General features: G+C 42.8%; 6 protein-coding genes across 6 annotated transcripts; 2 read left to right on the top strand and 4 right to left on the bottom strand.

Moving 5' to 3' along the window:
• Window positions 1–84: 84 nt before the first annotated feature.
• On the bottom strand, window positions 85–1,915 carry GGI43DRAFT_53762 (T2 family ribonuclease). Its single transcript, XM_083209976.1, has 2 exons — window positions 1,401–1,915; window positions 85–1,336 (listed from the first exon to the last, which is right to left on the bottom strand). The coding sequence occupies exons 1-2, from the start codon at window positions 1,622–1,624 to the stop codon at window positions 343–345; spliced, it is 1,218 nt and encodes a 405-aa protein (XP_083060032.1). The 5' UTR covers window positions 1,625–1,915; the 3' UTR covers window positions 85–342.
• Window positions 1,916–2,891: 976 nt separating this feature from the next.
• Window positions 2,892–3,886, bottom strand: GGI43DRAFT_427644 (alpha/beta fold hydrolase; the record flags this gene model as incomplete). Its single annotated transcript, XM_083208851.1, has 3 exons — window positions 2,892–3,263; window positions 3,367–3,794; window positions 3,856–3,886. The coding sequence occupies 3 exons, from the start codon at window positions 3,884–3,886 to the stop codon at window positions 2,892–2,894; spliced, it is 831 nt and encodes a 276-aa protein (XP_083060031.1).
• A 1,141-nt stretch (window positions 3,887–5,027) lies between these two features.
• Window positions 5,028–7,046, bottom strand: GGI43DRAFT_423089 (isocyanide synthase family protein; the record flags this gene model as incomplete). The annotated part of the gene is made up of 3 exons (XM_083208190.1): window positions 5,028–6,143; window positions 6,206–6,576; window positions 6,635–7,046. The coding sequence occupies 3 exons, from the start codon at window positions 7,044–7,046 to the stop codon at window positions 5,028–5,030; spliced, it is 1,899 nt and encodes a 632-aa protein (XP_083060030.1).
• Window positions 7,047–9,229: 2,183 nt separating this feature from the next.
• On the top strand, window positions 9,230–10,651 carry GGI43DRAFT_427641 (Aldo/keto reductase; the record flags this gene model as incomplete). Its single annotated transcript, XM_083208850.1, has 4 exons — window positions 9,230–9,351; window positions 9,404–9,852; window positions 9,970–10,508; window positions 10,575–10,651. The coding sequence occupies 4 exons, from the start codon at window positions 9,230–9,232 to the stop codon at window positions 10,626–10,628; spliced, it is 1,164 nt and encodes a 387-aa protein (XP_083060029.1). The 3' UTR covers window positions 10,629–10,651.
• Window positions 10,652–12,699: 2,048 nt separating this feature from the next.
• On the bottom strand, window positions 12,700–15,995 carry GGI43DRAFT_423087 (male sterility domain-containing protein; the record flags this gene model as incomplete). Its single annotated transcript, XM_083208189.1, has 3 exons — window positions 12,700–15,474; window positions 15,529–15,668; window positions 15,734–15,995. The coding sequence occupies 3 exons, from the start codon at window positions 15,993–15,995 to the stop codon at window positions 12,700–12,702; spliced, it is 3,177 nt and encodes a 1,058-aa protein (XP_083060028.1).
• A 2,071-nt stretch (window positions 15,996–18,066) lies between these two features.
• Window positions 18,067–20,042, top strand: GGI43DRAFT_427635 (cytochrome P450). The gene is made up of 5 exons (XM_083208849.1): window positions 18,067–18,244; window positions 18,319–18,534; window positions 18,593–18,616; window positions 18,690–18,859; window positions 18,923–20,042. Exons 1-5 carry the CDS (start codon window positions 18,104–18,106, stop codon window positions 19,932–19,934), a joined length of 1,563 nt encoding a protein of 520 aa, XP_083060027.1. The 5' UTR covers window positions 18,067–18,103; the 3' UTR covers window positions 19,935–20,042.
• The last annotated feature ends 1,958 nt before the right edge of the window (window positions 20,043–22,000 follow it).

Genomic DNA, 22,000 nt, shown 5'->3' with positions numbered 1-22,000 from the left:
CTTGAAGCTTGATAGCCTTCAATGTTTATGTAACATTTACACGGCCGAATTTGGTATGAGGGCATTGCAAGAAGACAACAAGAATTAAAACACAGATCAAAATTTTTTTTATTTTTTTTTGAGAATATTTCATTATACATTCCATCGTGATCAATTTTTGTAATGTAAACAGAACATCAAAATAATTTATTTTCGTTAAATACTGAGGTTTAGTGAGGTTTAGCGAGGCGCGTCTATAATTTTGACACACTACTGTGTTCTACATCATCGCGCATTATCATCAGGCTACGCAGGCCTCTATTTTTGCTGATAGTATTTATATATGAAGCTCATTCAAGATAATTATTGAGCATTCCATGCAATCGCCAGAGAAACAGCCTGAGTGCTTGTGTAAACAGTGCCCTGAGCTGTTCCAGATGGAGCTGCGGCCGCATAAAATTGCGCCGATCCCTGGAAAGTCAAGTGCGTGCCATCGTAAGCAAAGCTGCTCGCAGAAGAGACAGAGCTGCTGCAGCTAAAGGAAGAGTCGCTCAAAATGCCACACTTTCCTTTGCTTGAGCTGAGTGAAAAGGTAGTGCCGTCAGCATTTGGGGTAGCAGTGTAGGTAGCAGGAGTGCCGCCGGCGCGATACCATGCTCCACTGCTGATCAGGAAGCCATCGCCAGTCGTGCTAGAGTCATCAACATACAGGTATCCTTTACCTGACAGAACTCCTGCCGAACCGGTAGATACCGGACCAGTGCTCTTTGTGCTTGTGGCAGAAACTGTCTTGGATGTCGATGAAACTGTACCGGTACCAGATTTCGGTAGATATTTGATGCCAGTCTTGGGACAGGTCGAGGCAGAGCCAACAGGGTCAACAGGAGTAAATGTGCCGCTTTGAACAGAGCCTCGGACGTTGAACTGGTACCAGAGCTCATCAAGCTCGCCATTGCTGCAGTTGATGATGACGTTGTGGCCATGATGCGCAGTTAGGGCAGCTTGGATAGCAGCCAAAGTATAGGTAGTAGTTGTTGAAGGCACGATTCCAGCTGCAGCAAGCCAATCATAAGAAGGAAGGGACTGGAACAAGCTCACAGCTCGCGTGAAGAAATCGGGCACTTCTTGGGTAGGCTGATAGTTGGTGTAGCACTCAGGATTAAGCGTGCTGATGCATGTAGCGTGCTTGCCAAATTCATGCTCCCAAAAGCTCTCGTCATTGCCTTGGTAATCTTTCCAATACGTTTGCATAAATGAAAGTGTAGAGGGGGCTGATTTGGCTAAAATTGCTGTTATGTTGGTATACTCTCTCGATGTATCGCAATACTGCTGGAAAGTTCCATCACAGTTATCTGGCCTATCCAAGAGGTCAGTGAAACAGCAAGCGGACGCATTAATCATGCTAATAAGGGCATTTTTACCAAAGGCCGTGGACTGTCCATGAGTTGCTGGGACCGGTGGAAGGATTGGTGTCCCAAAATTGTGTCTGAAGAAGCTGACCACCAGGATAATTGAAGCAGCAAGTATTGGAGACAGCGGTGGTGTTCTGACAACTCAGTGGTAGGTTAGTTGGACATGATACTGAGGCCGCCGCGGCAGATCCGGCAGCACAGGCGGCTCCAAGGAGCAGAGACCGCAACGCCATTTTGTCCAAGGGTAAATTTGAGTTTGGCAAAAGAGATTTCTTTCTCAGACTGGGATAGTTCTCAACATCAGTATGAATTACCCCTCTTATACTCTGGAGAGCCAAGAGCTGAAAGATTTTCTTAGCAATAGCCTGGCCCGCATTTGCTATCTATTGAAAGCCGATAGCTGCATTCGCACACCGACCTTGTGCCACGAGTTCAGCGGCGTTCTCCACACATTGGCATTTCGAGCTTCCTTATGCAGGCTAGCCAGATGAATCAAGATGAAAATTTTAAGTGGTCGATTTTGCTATCTTTAGGTGTAGGTCTTTGATTCAGGTGTTTCTTGCCTATAGTGGTTACACTAGTCTAAGCAAATCATTTAGCACACGTGGCTCATTGGTCGGATGTGGCTGCAGCTGTTAAAAAAGTTCCCGATAAAGGCCGGAACAATCGCCCAAAGAAGCATCTCAAAGGCCAACTATATTGTAGAGCTAGAGCGTTATAGTAAAGTGTAAAACACGTTTAATGGAGTTGAAAAGAGAGATTTTGTAAGCTGCTATTTAAGGGATTCCTACAAACGTGTATGAGGCGAACTGGGTTTTGCACCTGGCCGATACAAAGTCAAGTGTGTAGGAATCTCGAAATTGCGTTGAGCTTTTAGCCTTGAATTTAAGCTTGATCTACAAAGACAGATGTGTGGCACTATTTTAGACCAACATCATTTACATAGTGCCGGCAGCGACTTTACTGTCAAAATTTAAAAAGTTCATCGCGATTTGTAACCCGTCGCATAAGCTTGCAAATAAAGTTGCCGTACGAGTTTGAGCATACAAAGAACGGTCGCAAAGAATAATACTCTTAATATAAGCAGATTTGCTCCATATATGCGGCGACATTGCAATTGTTAGCTCATGTCCTATTTAGAAGGCGTATAAAAGTAAATGCTTAAAGCCAGAGACACATGCCATAGTGCAACCCTGTTGCTTGAAGATTTAACTTGGACATGTACGGCAGGATCTCGTAGATATGTGCGCAGTTGTTGGGCTCAGCATAAGATAGCACAAACACCTTATCAGTGGATATTGGCTAATTGGGTCAAATAGTCCAACTGTCTGCGACAGAAAATATAAGAGGGAATCAATGTAAGATTTGACAATGCGCGTCATTTATTAAGTATTAACAAAGATTTTTCTGCTATAGTAGTGTGAGCAATATTGCATGCTTGTCCCCATGGGATAATATGTCTTGTATTGATGTTGCAGTCAATATTTTGGGATCCTAGTCTCAGTATTCAAGGAAATCGAGAAATGACTTTAGCTCGGCATTGAACCAGGCAGGTTTGTCTCTGAAAGACCAATGGCCGGCGCCTGGAATTGTGATCAGTCTAATTCCATAGTCAAACCAAGCCTCGAGGCTATTGAGCATAGCCGGACTAAAGTATGGATCAAGCTCACCCCAGATAATGCTGCTAGGGACTGTTTGAGCTAAACCCTCCGTGCTGAGGTTTTTCCCATACGGAGGCGCAGGAAAGTTTTCGTTGTAAAAGTCAAGCATCCCATAGAGAGGGGATTGTTGCATGTAGTCTGCAATCTCACCGCGGTATGTTTCGTTCAAGATATGCTGGACTGTGGTGGAAATATTCTTCGGCTGGCCTGGCTGGTATTCATGCGTAATATGGTATTGTATATTCCGATAGCTGTTGCTGGTAGCTGTCGAACTCAATCAACGGGAGGAAAACGGGGATGATTGGCGTATTAACCATGACCAGGCCCTTTAACAGGTCCGAATGCGTCGAGGCAAACTTTTGCACGACGACGCCTCCAACATCGTGTCCGACAATAACAGCCGATCCTTTGCCAGTTGCTTTTATCACCGCCAACATGTCGGAAACATAGGCGGCTGCAGCATAGTCTTCCTTCTCTAGCGGGACATCGCTGGGTGGATATCCACGCAGCGTGGGAGTCACAACAGTGTATTTCTTTGAGAATTCTTGGATTTGGAAATTATTCCAAGTCGTTTCCCTGTCTGGAAAACCGTGTTGTAATACTAGAAGAGGTCTGGAACTATGTGATCGGTAATGAATCCTCACGCCATCGTTATCAACGAAACCTTCGCGGCCGTGAATGCGCTCGTTTGCCACTGAAGCAATGTTAGTGCTGCGGGCGTATGCTCCCCCCAACGCCAGACCTATTTAAACATGGCAATTAGCTAAAAATGACGCATACGAGGACAATTTGGTATAACATACAAGCCAACAAATATTTTCCCGCGTTTATCATCGTGTTGTGGTATGCTTTGTATGAAGAATTTAATGTTGAAGCTAGAAAAGGCGGATAGTCTTGATTTGCGTTATGTAAGTTGCGTCAGGCAAGGTAGAAGCTCTAGACCTCAATTCAAAGTGAAAAAGTATTGTTGTGTCGGATATTAGACAAATTTAGGGACTCATGGAGTATAAATAGCTACATCTTCAACAAAATAATTCGTGTGGAGCAGCTCTCCATTACTCAAGATGGAGGTTGTATTTGGAATCATAGTTGTGAGTAGTCGGTGTGCAATTTGACGGGTTGAAGTAGACACAAAAATTAGGTATATTAATTAAGCTTGAATTGTATAGCTTGTTTGTTGAGCGACCCATAGGTTGTACGCAGCTGCATTTCCCTTTGTTCATGATCCGCGCGTAATGTGGTTATTGCGCAGCTATCGCCTCTGCTCCCCTAGAGCGAATCCACTGCGGAAGAGCTGGCATAAGATATGTTGAGGTATGAGTAGACAACTCTGCAGATCAGCTAAATGTTTTAAGCGTTAGTCAGATGCTTTAGTAATTCAATTCGTTACTTCTAGTGTTATAATTTATCGTATGCGATATGCAACTGTGTATACTTTATGACTTGAGCGACATGTTTCCTAATCGTAACATTGAGCACTACTCTGCAAGAACACAAACATCATCTTAGTATCGCAGCGGTATTTGTTAGCCATATTACTCATCAGTGGATAGCCGCTTGCGTAGTTAGAGTGGGTTCTGCATGTTGTAAAGACAGCTTTTTTTCGCAGTTTTAATAACTACAATACAATACAATACAATACAATACAATCTATTCTTTATAAAGCTGCCATTTTCTTTCTTTCAATTAAAACTCTAGTTATTATGCATATTTTCTTCAAAAGTCTTCTAAAGAAAGCTGTGAAAGTGCTGGACTGACAGCTTTTGATCTTTTCTTTTACGAAATTACATCTTTATCGCCATCCCATCTGAGCGTCTTTTTAATCAGGGAAAATAGCGAAGCTCAGGTTTCAGCGGAATACTTTGTCTATCTTCTGAGAGCTTTCAATGTGTTGAACAACGAATAATCATTTAACTTGCTACTAAATCTAAGGAAATGAACGCACTCTAAGCTTCTAATGCCATAAATCAAAATTTTAGTCAACATGGATACGCCACAGTTCGCGATCACAATTTCCTTGGAATGCAGTACGAGTGTGCAGCATCGCAAAGTTGTCAGACACCAGAACATCGCCCTTTTCCCAGGTGAAATAAAGACAGACTCGGCGATCAAAAAGAATAGAGTCAACTAAAGAAATGAGATTCTGCGAGCCATTGTCGATACTGATGTCGTGGGAGTTATACGCAGTTTTCCACCGAGGCCAAGGCTGAAGCCAGCGTACGCATGGTGTCCCCAGCGATGGATGCGGCACAATCAGAGGAAGGTCACTCAAATCATGCTGGAAATAGCCATGGCTGTGGGTACTCCAACGGATCTTGGATACTTTCTTAATATTGTAAGATTGTGGTAAGTAACGCACAAAGCGGCTTGAGGACGAGAACAGAGTATAGCCGTCCCCTCGAGGTGCAGCTGCCTGACAGACAAAGTATTGGAACCGTGGAATGTCGGAAACCTGCTTCTCTTGCCCTGTCTTTTCGTCTTTGACCGTTTTCAGCTTAAACATCCCGTCATAGTGCATGGGCATTGCCTCTTTGGAGACGACGCTGTTGCTGGAGGCATCTGGGTTGCCCTCGTCTTTGACTTCCTGGATGACACCGGACTTCCAAGGCAAAACTGTGCCGAGATCATATGCCTTGGCAGTGAAGGCGCGGCGGTCCCTAGTATCAGTGAAGCCACGGAGAACAACAGGGGAACATAACTCGGACAACTGGCGGACTTTCTGCATATCGACAGTACAAAGCGCGTTCTTGGGAGATCGGGGGTCTCGTGGCCTAACCAGAATTCCCGTAGGGTACAGGTACTCAAACTCTAGATCCTTGTCATTCCATGAGAAGAGATCAGATCGTTCTTGAAAGTACATGGGCCGGCCATTTTTGTAAATAATCTCATGAGATATAGCCAAAACCTTGTAGGCATGCATCATAGTAATCGTTCCGTCAACCTTGCGCACAGCAGCGCCGTGCCAAGGGGTCATAGGTACCTCATTGTCTTGAGGTAGCAGCGCAATAGAGATTTTGTTAACATCTGTAGATGGATGGATCGATAAACGAACGGAGACAGGAAATCTCTTTTTAATAGCTTCAGCAAAGGCCTTGAACAGGTTAGCTTTCAATTCTATAGCAGCGTTCATGGCTTGTCAAGACTGTGACGTACTTTACCGCGATTTAACATCCGCTTGGCAATCTCAGCATTTTCTTTGTCAGCTCTTGAACGACCAAGCTTAGTATCGCGCTCAGTCTCTAGGAATTTCTTATAGCCGCGGTATGTGGCAGTTACATCCGCATTATTTGAGATTTCTTCTGCGACGTTATATCCGTCAGGGAGATTCCGTTCAAGTCCCCTTCGAAACTCAGGAACCATGTAAATATATTCCTCTTCTGTTAACGTAGTATAATGGCTATAGTCGGACCCTAGTAGCTCATATATGCGTGAAAACCGGATATGGTCGCATCCCATTTCTTGGGCCATAGAGCGTAATGTCTGGCCATATGTCCACACTTCGCTATCCGATACGTCCAGGAGATCTAGGACAAGGTCAGCCAGTGCTATATTTAATTGGAATAAGTATATTGGATGTAATACCATTGTACGATATGCCGTCAGAAATAATTGTAAGATGACAGTCGTGTTCTGTTACTTCCTTGATAGATTCGCAAAGTCCATTGAGGTGTAATAATGAGACACGTTCTGCTTCGTCTGGAAGCTTACCAAGGACCTTCTGAGACTTATTTGAAGACTTAAAAGGGAATGCCGGTAGGATAAGTTCAATCGGTTCGTTACGATCAATGAATCCCTTGATGAGTTCTTTCGAGGTTATTATTGATGCGGGCATATCCCAATCGTTCTGGTATTCAATGCGGTAGCGATTCAGCACAACAGCTGCTGCAGCAGCCTTGTCTGCCACAGACTTGGGTGGCGGTGGGTGCACTCCCACAGACGACTTGCGCCTTTGGGCCACCACATTTGGATCCGAGGCCTTGAGCAAGAGGTTCATTTTTTCTCGAGCCTGCGGTTTCATAGAGTTCAGATCCATGACGCCTCGTTTCGCAGAATAAGGCTGCAACTGCACACTGGCAGGTTCTAGGGGAATAAACGGCATTATGGCGAGCTATGATAGGACACTCGATAGGTAGCAATACAGTTGAAGCTTCTGAGTGAAGATTGTGAGAGAAGTTGGAGAATAACACACAAGCTACTGCTTCAATAGACGATTTATAATGAGCATTTCTTGGAGAGTCGGCATAGGGACGAAAAGATTACCCGGTTTGTATGCATGTATTCTTCCGGCTCGGGATACCTGTAAGTTTCCAGAGGCTATACAGTTGGGTGTGACTTAAGCAGAATTACTATACGAATTAACTTCTTTCAGTTAGAAAACGGATATTTTTGAACAATTACAAAACCCCTATCTCTTTTAATATATATACTACATTATGTGTTATCGAATAATAGCCTGCCTGTTGTAGCTCTACGATTTAATCCTATACAAAACAAAGAAAAGAAATAGCGCTATAATATTACGGATTAGAGTAGCATTATACTAAACTAGTAATATTGATATAGCGATTTAAAAGCTCAGCGGCTTATTTATATATACTTTTATATAATTTATGTATTATCCAAGTTTTGTAAACCTGATTTTCCATATACAGACAGGCACTTGCCTTATCAGGAAGTTACTTCGCGGGGCGGTTATACGAAATGAATACCGTTGCACGGATCACCGGTGGGACTATCAAACAAGGTGTAACAAGGGTATATAGCGTTAGAGGGTGAGCGTGTCTCAGACAGGGTAATATAGAAGATATGCAGATACAGAGGGATGGTGGAGATTGAGAGAGGAATCGGGAACTTTTGCCAAGTACAGCAAACATTGGTCATAATGATGGTGGTCAGCATACTCCTTGCTATCATTCTAGTCAGAAAATTATTAGAGCCTAGTTTTATATTACATTAACAGAAATACTAGCAACGTTGGCCTATAGCAATCGTACGATACTCATTGAAAGACTGCTGCTGTTTTAATTTTTCCTAGTCTGTCTGCTGCTTTGCAAAAAAGATATATTGCTGGATTTAAAAAATATAAAAGAAGTTTAAGTCCGGAGTTTTATGTTATTCCTTGGAATTAGTAATAATAGAAAGAATATTTAACGCATGTATTATAATAATTATAAGCAGATTATATTTATTTAAAAAGTTTTATAATTCTCTTTTAGCGCTAAGAACAATATACTTAATATTTAATTATAAATATCTTCTATTGTTAATTTATATAAAATATTATAATATTTATTTTAATTGGGTGGATATATAAAAAGCGTATTTAAAATATTAAATAATTCAAATTTAATTTAGCAAGTATAAAAATTAACAGTTTCTCGCTTTTTATAATTACAAGAAAATTATTATTCTAAGCTATTCTTATTATAATTAAGGTTTATTATAGTAATATATTATTATTAATATTTCTTTTGGTTAAATCTTTTTTTAAAACTAATAGTAAAATAAACTTTGCTATATAAATAAATGCTATTAGTGCTTTATTATTTTAAAGGATCGATATAAAAACGTGGAAGCTTAGCAGCGTATCCTATAGTATATTAGCGTATTATTTCTTGCTTGTTATTATATCTTTTAATTTATAAATATATATAATCAAGCTCGTATAGAAGAAACACTGGAAGATCTATGAACCTGGAATCTGGTAATCTTCGTCGTATGCCCCATGGGGTAAGCAGCAAGGCTCCATTAATAAGCAATCCACCAAGTTCATCCCTAGACATTTCGGTAGGACGAAAGTTCCCAGTGTGTGAGGATTCTCCGTTGTGAACCTGGGTACTACTATATCCAGGGAAAATTCACGTTCTACGCGGCAGAAATGTCACCGAAATTACTCCTTGGGATGCTTGCTACGACAATTGTTCCTACAAAGGATTGTTTGTCACCATCTGTGCTTTAGACGATGTGGCCTAGGATTAGTGATTACAAGGATTTACTAGCCTCGCCGGAGTAACTATAAACTACCTACCAATAAGACAGAGCATGCCAAGATTGATGAAAACTATTTATTTAGTGTGCTGTGCCTGTAGGATTGTCACCTAAGATATCTCCGTCGTATGATCCAAATCCAGTCAATATTCCAAAATTACACCTAGTCAATACTTCTGAAGCAACAACATGCCTTTCTTTCCTCAGCCACCAGAGCCCGAAGCCCTTGGCGTGCACAGAGTTCTGTCATCCCGAGCCGGCGTTTTAGTAAGTCCATTATGTCTGGGCACTATGAACTTTGGCGGCGAATGGTAAACAACACCGATGATTCTGTTGTGCTATACAGCGATTGACAAAGCGTAGGGATGAGCTCCTCGGACCATGCTCTAAAGAAACAGCATTTTCCATGATGGATTACTTCAAAGAGCACGGTGGCAATTTTATTGACACCGCCAACAACTACCAAAGCGGCAATTCAGAGCGCTGGATCGGCGAATGGATGGAGTCTCGGGGATGCCGAGATGAGATAGTTCTCGCCACCAAGTACAGCAATGGCTTCCGCATTCATGAGAAAGGCATCCAGCACTCCAGCTTTACTGGAAATTCTACCAAAAGCCTTTACACGACTGTTCAGGCAAGTTTGAAGAAGCTACGTACAGATTACATTGACATCATGTATGTCCACTGGTTCGACTTCACAACATCGATCGAGGAGATTATGCAGTCTTTGAACCAGCTTGTTATCTCAGGCAAGGTACTCTACTTGGGCATCAGTGACACGCCTGCATGGGTTGTGTCTCGTGCTAATGAATGTACGTTGTATCCCTGCTGTGTGATTTCAAATCTTTTGAGAACCCCTATCACGGTAGCGCAATCTGCAAATGCCGGGTTGTCAGCATCGTTACATGTGCATAACTAATGCTTGATAGATGCGCGATCTCATGGATTACGCCAATTTAGCGTTTACCAGGGCCACTGGTCCTGTGCTGCGCGTGATTTTGAGCGAGACATTATTCCGATGTGCAAGGCTGAAGGAATGGCGCTTGCTCCTTGGGGCGCACTTGGCGGTGGCTACTTCAAAACCGATACCGAGCGCACCCATGTTCAGGAAAACAAGAATGCTGGTCGTAACATACCAGTCATGGATACTTCTAATCACAAAAAAGTAGGCAAAGTCCTTGAAGAGATCGGCCGTATCAAGGGTGTGCCAATGACTAGCGTGGCGTTGGCTTATCTTCTGCATAAAACACCATACGTCTTCCCAATTCTTGGGGGCCGGAAGCTGGAACATCTCAAGAGTAATATTGAAGCTCTTAATCTCGAGCTTACGAAACAAGATATGGACATGATTGAAAATGCCGCACCTTTTGATATTGGTTTTCCCATGTGGTTTAATGGAGAAGCTAACCCAAAGAACAATCTGCTGCTTCAAAACTCTGGCCATTTTGATTACGTGGAAGATGCCAAGGTAAGATATTTTTATATGTTCCAGGCTCCTTTTTAAAGGACTTCTTACTAATTACTTATATCATAGCCTATTCCTCCGCGCAAAAAGCTCACTGAGTACACTAATGGCAAGAGTCACTGAAACTATTACAAATAGTGTTAAAGTCGTTGAATATTATAAATATATTTTTTCTTATTTAAATGAAGTTTCTGTAATGTAATATTTGAGAATGCTACAATCGTTACTCTGAAATAAGATTAAGTAGTAATTTTTGACTGCTCCATTTGTTTCTGCTCATTTTCGCCCAGATACGGAGGCAGCGAAATACTGGCTTGTTTCATATGATTGGATGATTGGAGGGATCTTTAATTCCCAGAGTCGGGTATGTTGCATTTGCTACAAATGGACATATATATCTATATTTGGTATACCTAGGTAGGGTCTCAAACGCTAGCTTTAAATGCAGGATCCCCACAATTTAAGGATCGCTGCCAAAGGATTCACATGCACGGAGTACTCCGGGTACTACATGGGTTTACAGTGATAGACAAGGGCTGCAAATCTCATCTACTGTACTCCGTATGTGTGTCAGAGATGGCCCAGGGCTGCGGTTGACTATACGTAATGACTTCCGACTCAAAACTTTTTCTGCTACAATGACACCTTGTAATTAGCCAATAAAAATAGCTGAAAATAAAAATGCCCTCACATGGATTGATATAGTATCAATTGTATTATAAAATACGTTACAGCATAAATATTGAATATCTCCGTTTTATTATAATTACTTTGAAAAATTTATTGAAAATTTATTAAAAAATCAACTGTACAAATTAGCTGTGAAAATTAGCTGCGGCAGCTCCCGCAGCTCCCGCAGCTGCCGCCGTTGTAAAAATTAACTATAAAAATCAGCTGTTAAAAAAGGGTGTAAAAAACAACTGTAAAAAATGACTGAAAAATTAGCTGTAAAAAATGGCTGTAAATATTGGCTGTAAAAAACGGCAGTAAATATTGGCTGTAAAAAAAGAAGGTAAAAAACAGCTGCAAAAATTAGCTATAAAAAATTGGCTATAAAAATTAGCTGCAAAAGTTAGCTGCGCGGCAGCGGCTATAGTGTAAATATATATATATATACACTGTATTTCAAAAGGCTAATATTGAAAAGTGGGTTTAAGATAAATAGTAAAGATGTAATTGGCTTAAATCTATGTTATTTTCATTAGGGTATTTAGTGACATAAAAGGTGTACTGTGAGGCGGCACAGGCACCCCTTGGTTCCACTTCTAGCTTCGCCTCAAAGTCGGTTACTAGAGGTGGAGCCAACGGGGGTAACCGCAAGGACCGACTCCTCCGGGATCTTCGGTGCTAAAATTACTAAAACAAGTAATTGCAAGCATCCATCAGGCATCACAAACCGGAGTACTCCGTTGACGTGCGCAATCGGAAAATCTCTCAGGGCTTTAACAACGATTAGGTAGCTGAAGTAGGGGATATAGGCAAGGATTGATATTTTTTTAAATTAAACAATGGCTAGTTTATTACGTTATATGTTAACGTAAGCTAAAATTGCTCATTCTGACTGCGCAAAAAAGAAAGGGGGGGAAAGAGAGGGAGGGAGAACGAGAGAACGAGAGAGAAAGAGTAATTAGTGTGTAGACACTAAGAGTGAGTGGGTAAAAAAGCCATTTTGTAGAGAGTATGGATAAAAAGCCCGTTATGCAAAGAAGATGTTCCCCGGCCCACATTAAGCACATCCATCCCTGGTTCGTAATGAGCTCGGCTAGCTTGTCTTTTTAACTTGCAGGCAATAGTTCTCGCCCATACTGGCTGGGCACATCATCCCTGGTTCATGATGAGCTCGGCTAGCTAGCTCGCCTTCTTGACTTACAGGCAATAATTTCCGCCTATACTGAGCAAATCCATCCCTGGATAGTAATGGCATCGGCTAAATCTTTCTTCTGAATCCATATGACTCATAATGTAAACTTTTTTAATCTTAAAAAAAAAAAAGAATACAATTTCGTATACATGGGTAGGCACAGTATAGGGAGTTATGTGGAACATACGGAACATATGAATATTATACTAAGCAAATATAATGATAATAATACATAAAAAATTGAAAGAGACAACCTATTTAACAAAAGAAACAAGAGAGAGAGTGTGTGTGAATAATAGTTGGAATGGCGTAAACGAAGGTATTATTGAAAGCTCAAAGCCCCCAAGACTCCATCCAATTTTCCATCCACGTACCGCGAATTGACTCCAAGCTGGAAAAGCTGCTTGATGACTTGGCTACAACATCAGTAGAAAGACTTGGTAACTTGACACCCATAGGAGCATCCAACTGCCGTAACCAGCCCAAAAGGCGGAGAGCTGGGAAATTCTTCACATCCTCAGCATGTCCACCTTTATTGCCTAGTATTGTTAGCCATTGCTGGTAAGATACCAACTGCACGTCAGGACCTAGGCGGTGGCATATCGCCGGAAGAAGAGAACCCCATGAAATAGGGTTAGGGTTTGCAGCGTGATAGATCTGAAATCTCTCAGGCTTTCTAAGGTCATGATGAATCAACTCTACCAGCACGTCAGGTAGGCGGTCAATTGGAACCCAATCAACGTCATCAGCCATGCCCAAATTCTTTGGGACAACACCAAGCGATTTAGACGTGTAGACAATCTGAGGTACCCAGTCAAGCGAATTCCATGTTCCAACTCCAGCATTGGTAGGGCCTGCGATTTGACCAAGTCGTACGACCGAGACCTGGATGCCAACAGTTTGTGAGGCCTCATAAAGAATTCTTTCAGCGATATGCTTAGATTGAGCATAGCCATTGCTCGCAGTAATTGAGTTTGAAAGGATAATCTCTTCCGGTACCTTCTGACTCTCCTTCCAACCGAGGACACTGGCGATGGAGGAAATGAAAACTATACGTGGTCGACGCTCAGAGTTCGCAGAAAGGTCAATTAGATGTCGAACTCCTGCGATATGAGTTTTCTCAAAATGCTGTACGGTTTGTAGAAAGTCAAGTTTCCAAGCATTATGGATAATGATATCCGTTTCATCTTGAAGAGTATCGTACTGATTTGGTTTGAGTCCCAAATGCGGCTGTGACAGATCAATTGTGAGAAATTCAACTGGTTTGCTTCCTGTCACCCATTTGATGCCTTGTTTCTCGTATGCTGCTCTCTGAGCCATCTCTCCATCTACAGAGCGATTAAGGCAAAATATTTTTGTCACATTTGGCTCCTTCATCAATCGGTCAAGTAGATGGCTTCCCACGGCTCCAGTACTACCTGTAAGAGCAACAGTGATTTCTCGTTTTGGAATACTTCCTTCAAGATTCGCCGTGTATGTTTGGATCAACTTTTCGATTGGATTGGGTGGTTGGCTTTCGATAACATCGGAAACTGCCGGAGGCGGCGCAACTTCTCTAGCGTAGTTGGCTTTTTTAACATTCTCTGAAGAGCTAGACGAGTGCACCACGGTGTCTGGAAGTGTATTTAAACGACTTATAGCTTGCGACAAGCTTTTAATAGTTGGGTTTGTATAAATCAGCTGCAAAGAAGAGTCTCTATCCTGCGGCCATGAAGTTGTAATACTTTGGAGCTCGTTTGATAGCTGTAAAGCCATTACAGAATCAAGCCCGAGTTCAAATAGGTCATCGTCATTGTTTTTGCTGCGAATGCCGCAGATAGCTTCCAAAGCTTCTCGGATAAAACTGACAGCCTGTGATTCGCTCACCGCGATTGATCCTTTTTGTTCCTTATCAACAATTTCTTTTTCGAATATGTGCTCTTCCTGCTGAGATACCGTGGTAGTAGAAAGGGACGTGGTATCATCAATATCAAGCTCTGTGGCCGGTTTCACTGTTCTGGGAGATACTGGCGTTGTTACTGCAGAGCTGGTATCGCTACTTGTCGATTGACTCAGAGATTTCGCTGCGGGGTCAATCATCAGGCCAAGCTTGGAGCCATGGCTATAGCCGTTGGTTTTGGGCAATTGGTTTTGGCTGTTTCCATTTGATAGCGCTTTGCTAGTCAATTGGTTGTGGCTATTGCCATTTGGTAGCGATTTGCCATTGGAATAGAGGTTATTAAGCTCAGCTTCAAAGCTCGCGACAGTGGCTCTTCGCTGCACAGAGCCTTTTGGTGAACGTGAAAACTCTTTTTCAGTAGAGGCAAAGACGATATTGGTTTTCAGCAATCTCCCTTGGGTAGGCAGTGTCAGATTAACTCTCTGGACAAATGGCCATAATTCATTCAAAACGTCCTCATTTGACATTCTTGCCGTAGCCTCTGCATCGCATTCAACAAGCAGCGCGGCTTGGCTTCGTCCATCCCCGACGATAAGAGTGTCTTTTACCACCGAGCACCCTTTGAGCATCAGCTCAGCAGGGATGGGATTGAACTTCTCTCCTGTAGAGAGCACAATAAGATCGTCGGTACGACCTCCATATGTCCAAAGATTGGGCTTTGTTGGATGCGGACTCAAAATGTCTCCAGAGCTATATTTGTCTAGCTCTGGGAAAAGCCGAAACACTGTTTGCACAAACTCATATTCAGGAAGGCGCTTGAAAGACATCTTATAGAGATTGTCATGTAGGTGTTCTGGGAAATACCCAGATGCCGGATGAAACTCAAAGTAATTCCAGTCTTCTGGTTCCATAACATAGCGTGGGGGTGCGCTATTCTCAGTGAACCCAATGAAATTGTGAAGAATGGTTACACTAGAAAGCCGGTCTCCCGCTGATTTGGAGAGAGGGCCACCTCCATACGCCACAAACTCCAAACCTTTCACTCCACTGAGAGACTCTGTTCGACTGATCTCTTCCAAAACAGAGGGTGGATAGATTCCTCCAGAAACCTCAGCGGTTCGGTGCACGGCTTCAGCGATAGCAGCCGTAAGAGGCTTGTCGCTTAATGCAAATACAGCCGTTGAGTTGAAGAAGACTGGTTTAAAGAGCGAGAACCAGACGCCAGCAGACTAAATATCCATTTTAATACGGTTATTCCATAGCGTGAGAACGTAGTTTCTTACATGGTAACATGGCATGCCCATGAAGTATCGCCGGTTTGCAAAAAGACGCCACCACAATCGACCTTCTGGGTCATCGAGAAGGCGATGTGTGTCCTCTGTCGTAGTACACTCAATAGTTAAAGTGATTGGCTTTGGTGGCCCTGTATGCAGTGTTAGTTTGATGCTGTATAAATTCGCTATTATATATTATATCACTAAAGCCTACCGGTTGAACCTGAAGTGTGGAGGATAAGAAAAGGATCCTTTTTCACCTCATCGTACGTCGCTTCGTAAGGAAACGGGGCCACAGGTGTGGGATCGAGCAGCTCATCCAAATCAGGCGCAATTTTGCAGAAGATGTCTAGATCATCTACCACCGGTGACAGCTTTGCCATTAAGCCGCTGGTGCAGAAAAGTGTTTGGCAACCAGCACGACGAAGGAGCTCTTGTTGGTATTCAGCGGAATTACGAGGCGATGGCATCATCATCTAGAGTTGTCAAGAATCACAATATCTTAGCTTGTTTGGCCTTCAATTTTCTTGTTCTTTCTTTCACATACTTGATAGCCGCATTTTATCGTCGCAACTAATAGAATTGGATATCTCAAGTCATTTGGACCCAAGTATGCAAACACTTCTGATGTTTCTGTATTACCCATCGAGTCTGAAAGCCACCAACTTGCTCGATTGATTGCATTGGCAATCAATGCATAGGTGATATCAACGAAGCCATCTGCGAGATCTTTCGACCGCGGGATTGATGCATATGCTTTTGTTGGATCATTTTCGGCTCGTTCATCAATGATGTTGGGTATTAACCTGCGCCCATATTCAGGCGCAGGAGTCTGGTTCAAAATGCCGGGCATAGGGAAAGAATTGGAAACACACAGTAAAGCCTGTTGATGAAAATTCTTGTCGACAATGAGATTTGTTGAAAGAATAGATTTGAAGATGAATAGCTGGATGCGGAAGTGTAAGAGTGTTTAGACTTTGCATGAACAGTCGTTTGTGGACATGCAGGGATGTTTGGCATTCACATTTAAACGGTCATCTAATCATTCCGGGGCATACCTCCTTCACGATTGGTGTTAAACTGTTTCAAGGCACAACCGGCCTCGTTGTTAAGCCGAGACAGTGAGCCTGCACTGGCCCACAAGGTTATTGAAGCATGGGCAGAATGACAGAAAGTTTTAGTCCATTGTGATCAAATGTCAATTCAGGGAGTATCTGGAGTATCAGGATGACCAAGGTTTAGTCAGTCAGCTAGATTGTAAGGTTAGTATCATCGGACTTCGCATGTGGTCCAATGATCCTTCATCCATACAGCTGGATATCGGTACTGCGGCACAGGATTCCTATCCTTGCTGACAAGGCCAAGATATCGCTATAACCCCTAGAGCAATGAGCAGGCCCCTAAGCTTGTAGATCCTGATCGATAACGCCTGCATAAGACTTGTCAACGATTAGTTTCATCGGCGACTTGAAGAAACCGGACCGAATTACGTATTTTTCGATATTGCTTGATTAGTCTTAGTTGACCGGACTGAAGACGCCGGGGGGCGGAAGACAATGCCAAGACAGTTCATATCCGCGCTACATTCGCTAACGTACTTCGTATTACGAAATGAACGGGAGTACGGAGTTCAGGAAAAGGGACAACAAAAAGGCTGCCTATTATTTTAGAGGCAGTTTATCAAATATCTTCTATAACATAAACAATACTTGCAACATTTTTTTTAATTTATAATTAATATATATATAATATATTTGCATAATTAAATATAATATAACACTAAAAAGTTTTTAATAAGTAAACTAGCCTTTTTACCTTTTCTCCAAGACTAATAAAACAGCTTACCCTACACTTATTATATATAAATACTTTTACATATAAAAAGTTTATACTAAAAATTTATTTAAAAATATGTTATAAAATTAAACTTTTATAAAGCTTTCTTTAGATTATAAATAATTTATATGCTTTTAAAATACTTGTTTAATTTTTAATTTAGTTGAATTTCTTCGTGTATTTACATTTATATTTATATCCACATTTGATGTGTAAGAGATATAGCGAAAATAATATGTTTCATATTCACACTGCCTCGAAATTAATTCCGACGAATCCAGGGTAAATATATAACTACCTAAAAACTCATCGGAATTAACTTCTCCCCACTACACATATTGCCGATTGGTTGGTTTGGCTTCCAAAGTCACCCGCTAACGAATATTCAAGGGGGATTGTGTATACGTAGCATTGTTTAGTAATGCCTCATTTTTTAGTAGGCTAATCAGTCTGCAAATCATGAGCGTAAACTGAAAGGAATATATGACTGTGGAGAATAATACTACCCATTGATATGACTGTTAGTAAACCAACTTTGAGTGGTATGACTTTCAGTAAACCAACCTTGTAAGCCTCTACGACAGCATGAATACATGTAATCTCATGCAAATGAGTGAAGGAGTGAAGGATTGTGAATTACCTGTACCAGTATATTGTGCACTTAAACCTGCCACCTTGCTGTTTGTATTTTCACTAGAAGTCGAAGCAAGCAGCACACCGATGCACGCATAGTATTAACATAGTCAGAATGGATATACCCGTTTACCTCTACGTTTTATGTGCCGTGGTACTTTTCGGGGCAGTGAGAAAACTCAATCGCATTGGTAGAAGGCCAGCTGGCTTCCCTCCAGGGCCTCCAACATTGCCTATTTTAGGAAACATTCATCAGGTATTTCTATTTACAATGAGATGGTGACACAATCTGTAGAGAGAAATCGCTAACCGTCGTTCTCGTGTGCATAGCTCCCCAAATCTCAAGGGCATTTGCAATTTCAGAAATGGGCCCAGGAATACGGCCCAGTGTATAGTCTTATTCTAGGGACGCAAGTATTAATCGTGTTGTCTAATGATGTGGCGATTAAAGATCTACTGGATAAGCGTGGTGGTATCCACAGTGACCGTCTAGAGATGTATATTGGACAGACGCTGTGTAGTGGTGGTTATCGATTTCTAATGCTGGTAAGCCTTGTTTACATAGTAATAGGAACTACTGTTTGTTAACTAAAATGGATGGCAGGGATACGGAGATAATTGGCGAATGGTGAGTTGGACTTTACCCTCTACTACAAGCTGAAATGATGAATGTTGCTAATGTGATAGTACCAAACATTCAGTTCCGCAGACTTGGGCACCAACTCCTTAACGTGCAATCATCAAACGCCTATGTGCCGTATCAAATTCTGGAAAGCAAGCAGTTATTACGTGAAATTTTAGACCGTCCAGACTTAATACTCGAAAGTTTACGCAGGTACAGCAATTCCTTGTCAACCCATATGATCTACGGGTAAGTGAATGGCTCATTTCTTGTTTTTATCTATAACACGCTTTATTTACACGTACAAACTAGCTGGCGGACAGTACGACATGATGACCCGAGGTTGCTGCAGGTATTCCAAGGCTTCAGTGATGTTGGACAAATTAGTCAAACCGGAGCATCTGCATTTTTGGACTTTTTTCCCATTTTAAGATGGCTTCCTGAGTTTATGACTCCGATGAAGAGACAAGCCAAGGCACTGCATAAGAAAGAGATGGATATGTACCTAAATCTGTGGCTGGAAGCGAAAAAGAGCTACAAAAGTGGCACGTATAAAGACTGCATATGCGTTTCTCTTGTTCAGCAGCAGGAGAAGAATGGATTTACAGATGAGCAAGCTGCATATGTAGCGGGAAGCTTTCTTGAGGCAGGCTCCGACACAACATCTTCAACTCTCTACGGCTTCATTCAAGCCATGATATTATTCCCCGAGGTGCAGCGTAAGGCTCAAGAGGAGATAGATCGAGTTATTGGACCCGACCGCCTCCCAATACTGGACGACGAGGAGAATCTACCATATATCCGCGGTTGTGTCAAGGAATCGCTCCGATGGATGCCCACTGCGCTTCTTGCCGGAGTTCCACACGCATCTACTCGCGAGGACGAATACATGGGATACCGCATTCCGGCTGGCGCAGGACTGGTGAACAATGTGTACACCATCCATATGGATCCAGAACGGTATCCTGATCCGCGGGCATTCAAGCCAGAGCGATTTGAAGGCGACATGGCATCAGCTGCAGATTCAGCGTTGAATCCAGATCCATCCAAGCGCGACCATTATGTTTTTGGAAGCGGTCGCAGAATCTGTCTCGGTATTCACGTTGCTGAGAGGAGCCTCTTTATTGCCATCTCTCGGATGCTCTGGGCCTTTGACTTCTTGCCCGAGCTTGATCCTTCTGGCAACCCCATCCTGCCTGATCCCAACAGGTTAACGGAAGGACTTTCAGTTCTACCAGAGAAATTTGGAGTTCAAATCATACCACGGGATGAAGCCCGAGCTCGCAAAATTATGGATGAATCCATGGAAGTGATGATGGAATGAGTATAGCTGTAAGATGACTGCATAAGCAGGTTGTTGATATATGCGCTTATACACTGCGATATGGCCGCTATAGAAATAACCTATCAAGCGCTGCATTCTCAACGTCGTTACATCAAGGCTATAGTGTATGTGGATTAACTACATAGTACTGATAGACATAACTCACCCTGCGTAGGGACATTGCATAGACCGGCTTAAATATACATAGTTTTTCATTGTCGAATATCATTATATCTCAAGGTATTCAGCGGATGCGCAATATCACACGCGCAGGGGAGCACTGCGGTAGTTGTATAACAATATAAACACTATACGAAATTGAAGCATCAGCGCAATAGAGCGAGCCTAAAGAGATAGTGGAGCTCTCGGCCCCTCTGCAGGTAGGTTTGCGCTATAAAAATTCCTTGCAAGTGGTGCTCCCCATATACTTATGGTCCCTTCAATTATCTCGAATACCGCTTGTTAGTTCCCTCGGCCGCAAAGCTTTTAGAAGCTGCAGTCCGATTCCCAGCAAGAGAGGCACATTTTTATTTCACCATGCCCCACAGAGGTTCAAGATTAAAGAGAAAGGGAAAACAAAGAAAGAAAAAAACCACGACAATGGCTAGAGGCAAAAGTGTGCTAACTGGTCCACAGAGGCATCGCTTAATGCCAGTGATAGACAACGAGGACAATGCTACTTGGCCAAGTGATAGAAGACTCAACACCGCCCATCACATACTAATTTCTAGTGGCAGACGGGCGGTGATTTCTTTCGCTCTGTTGGCTGGATAAATGCAAGTTGTTGGCTAGTCCCGGGAACCAAGGATGGCACATGATACATAGAACGAACCCCGCATCATGGCGTGGCTGTTTTGCTGTCTTATTTCCGTTAACCTGAAACTTGGAGGTGGAAACTTAGCAGCTGCAGAAGCGATGGCACAGTCGTATCTGTAAGGAGCTGAAGGGAGATGAGGCGAATATGCATGTTGCCCTGAACTATCCTTTTCGGAAAGTCAAAAATCCTTACCGAGGTTCATTACCACATTACCTGGTACCTCTCGGATTGACAGATTGGAACCCAATCAATACCACCTTACCTACCTGGTAAAGCCTCTTCTTGAAGTACTAAGATAAGGTGTGTTGGATCTTGCAGCTACATAGTAGTATCCAAACCAGATAGATTCCTCTTTAGCTCAAGTATATCCAAACGAGGAAAAAAGATCCCGCTCTTATTCCCCTCCTGGACGACTTCTCGTCGCGAAGCCTCAGCTAGACTAACGTGCAGCCGTCCAAACTGGTTGGTGAGTTTGCCGATAGATTCTAGCCCAAGTACCTGTAGTAACGGTGGCGCTCCAAAGTCACCGTCAACCCTATTGCGACCCATGTGGTGGTGGTAGAGCGCCCGCTGGCGAGCATTGGCTTCGGTTCGCTCCTCATTCTGCAAGGGGCTTTTGCGCCGGTCGCAGACTATGCGGCGCCACTATTTTTCAAGCCTTTCAAGCCCCAGCTTTCAGCCCGTATGTCTCCGTACCTATTCGCGACCTTTGTCGATCAGATCGTTGAAAGCGCAACCCGCATCGTAGGCTTTGCCCGCTTTGCCGTCTATTGGCTTGTCCTTTGTGCGGAGCTGTAGACAAGTTGGTTTCAGGGATATGAGGCCTGGCCTGCATCCGCGACGTGGTGGCTTTACGGGCGATGCTAGGAAGTCGTTCATAGCTGTGCAAGCGAGCCCTTTGAGAAATAGGAAGCACAGCAGAGGCACATGATGGCTCTGTGAGACATATCATTTCCGCACTTGTTGCCTTTGAAGTTCCTGCAAGCCGTGAATGATAACAATTCAGCCTCACTTGTCTACGAACATGGGGTCAGATAGCCAAGCTCATTCAGCCCCTTCTTTCTCTTTTACTTTCTTCAGTAAATATATAGTAACAAACGTGGCTAGTAAGTGGCACGCGACATGTCGCATAATTCACACAAATTGCTGGAACGATTCCTAAGTGTCTTCCGTGCAACTAAACGGAAACATCCCGGCTCAACCCAATCATTGAGGCTGATACGGCCTTTGCTGTGGAGATGCCCCTGCT

Source organism: Trichoderma evansii (genome assembly GCF_050947405.1).
Source record: "Trichoderma evansii strain SZMC 28006 chromosome Unknown GGI43scaffold_11, whole genome shotgun sequence".
Classification (NCBI taxonomy): domain Eukaryota; kingdom Fungi; phylum Ascomycota; class Sordariomycetes; order Hypocreales; family Hypocreaceae; genus Trichoderma; species Trichoderma evansii.
This window is presented reverse-complemented; position numbering and strand designations above follow the sequence as displayed.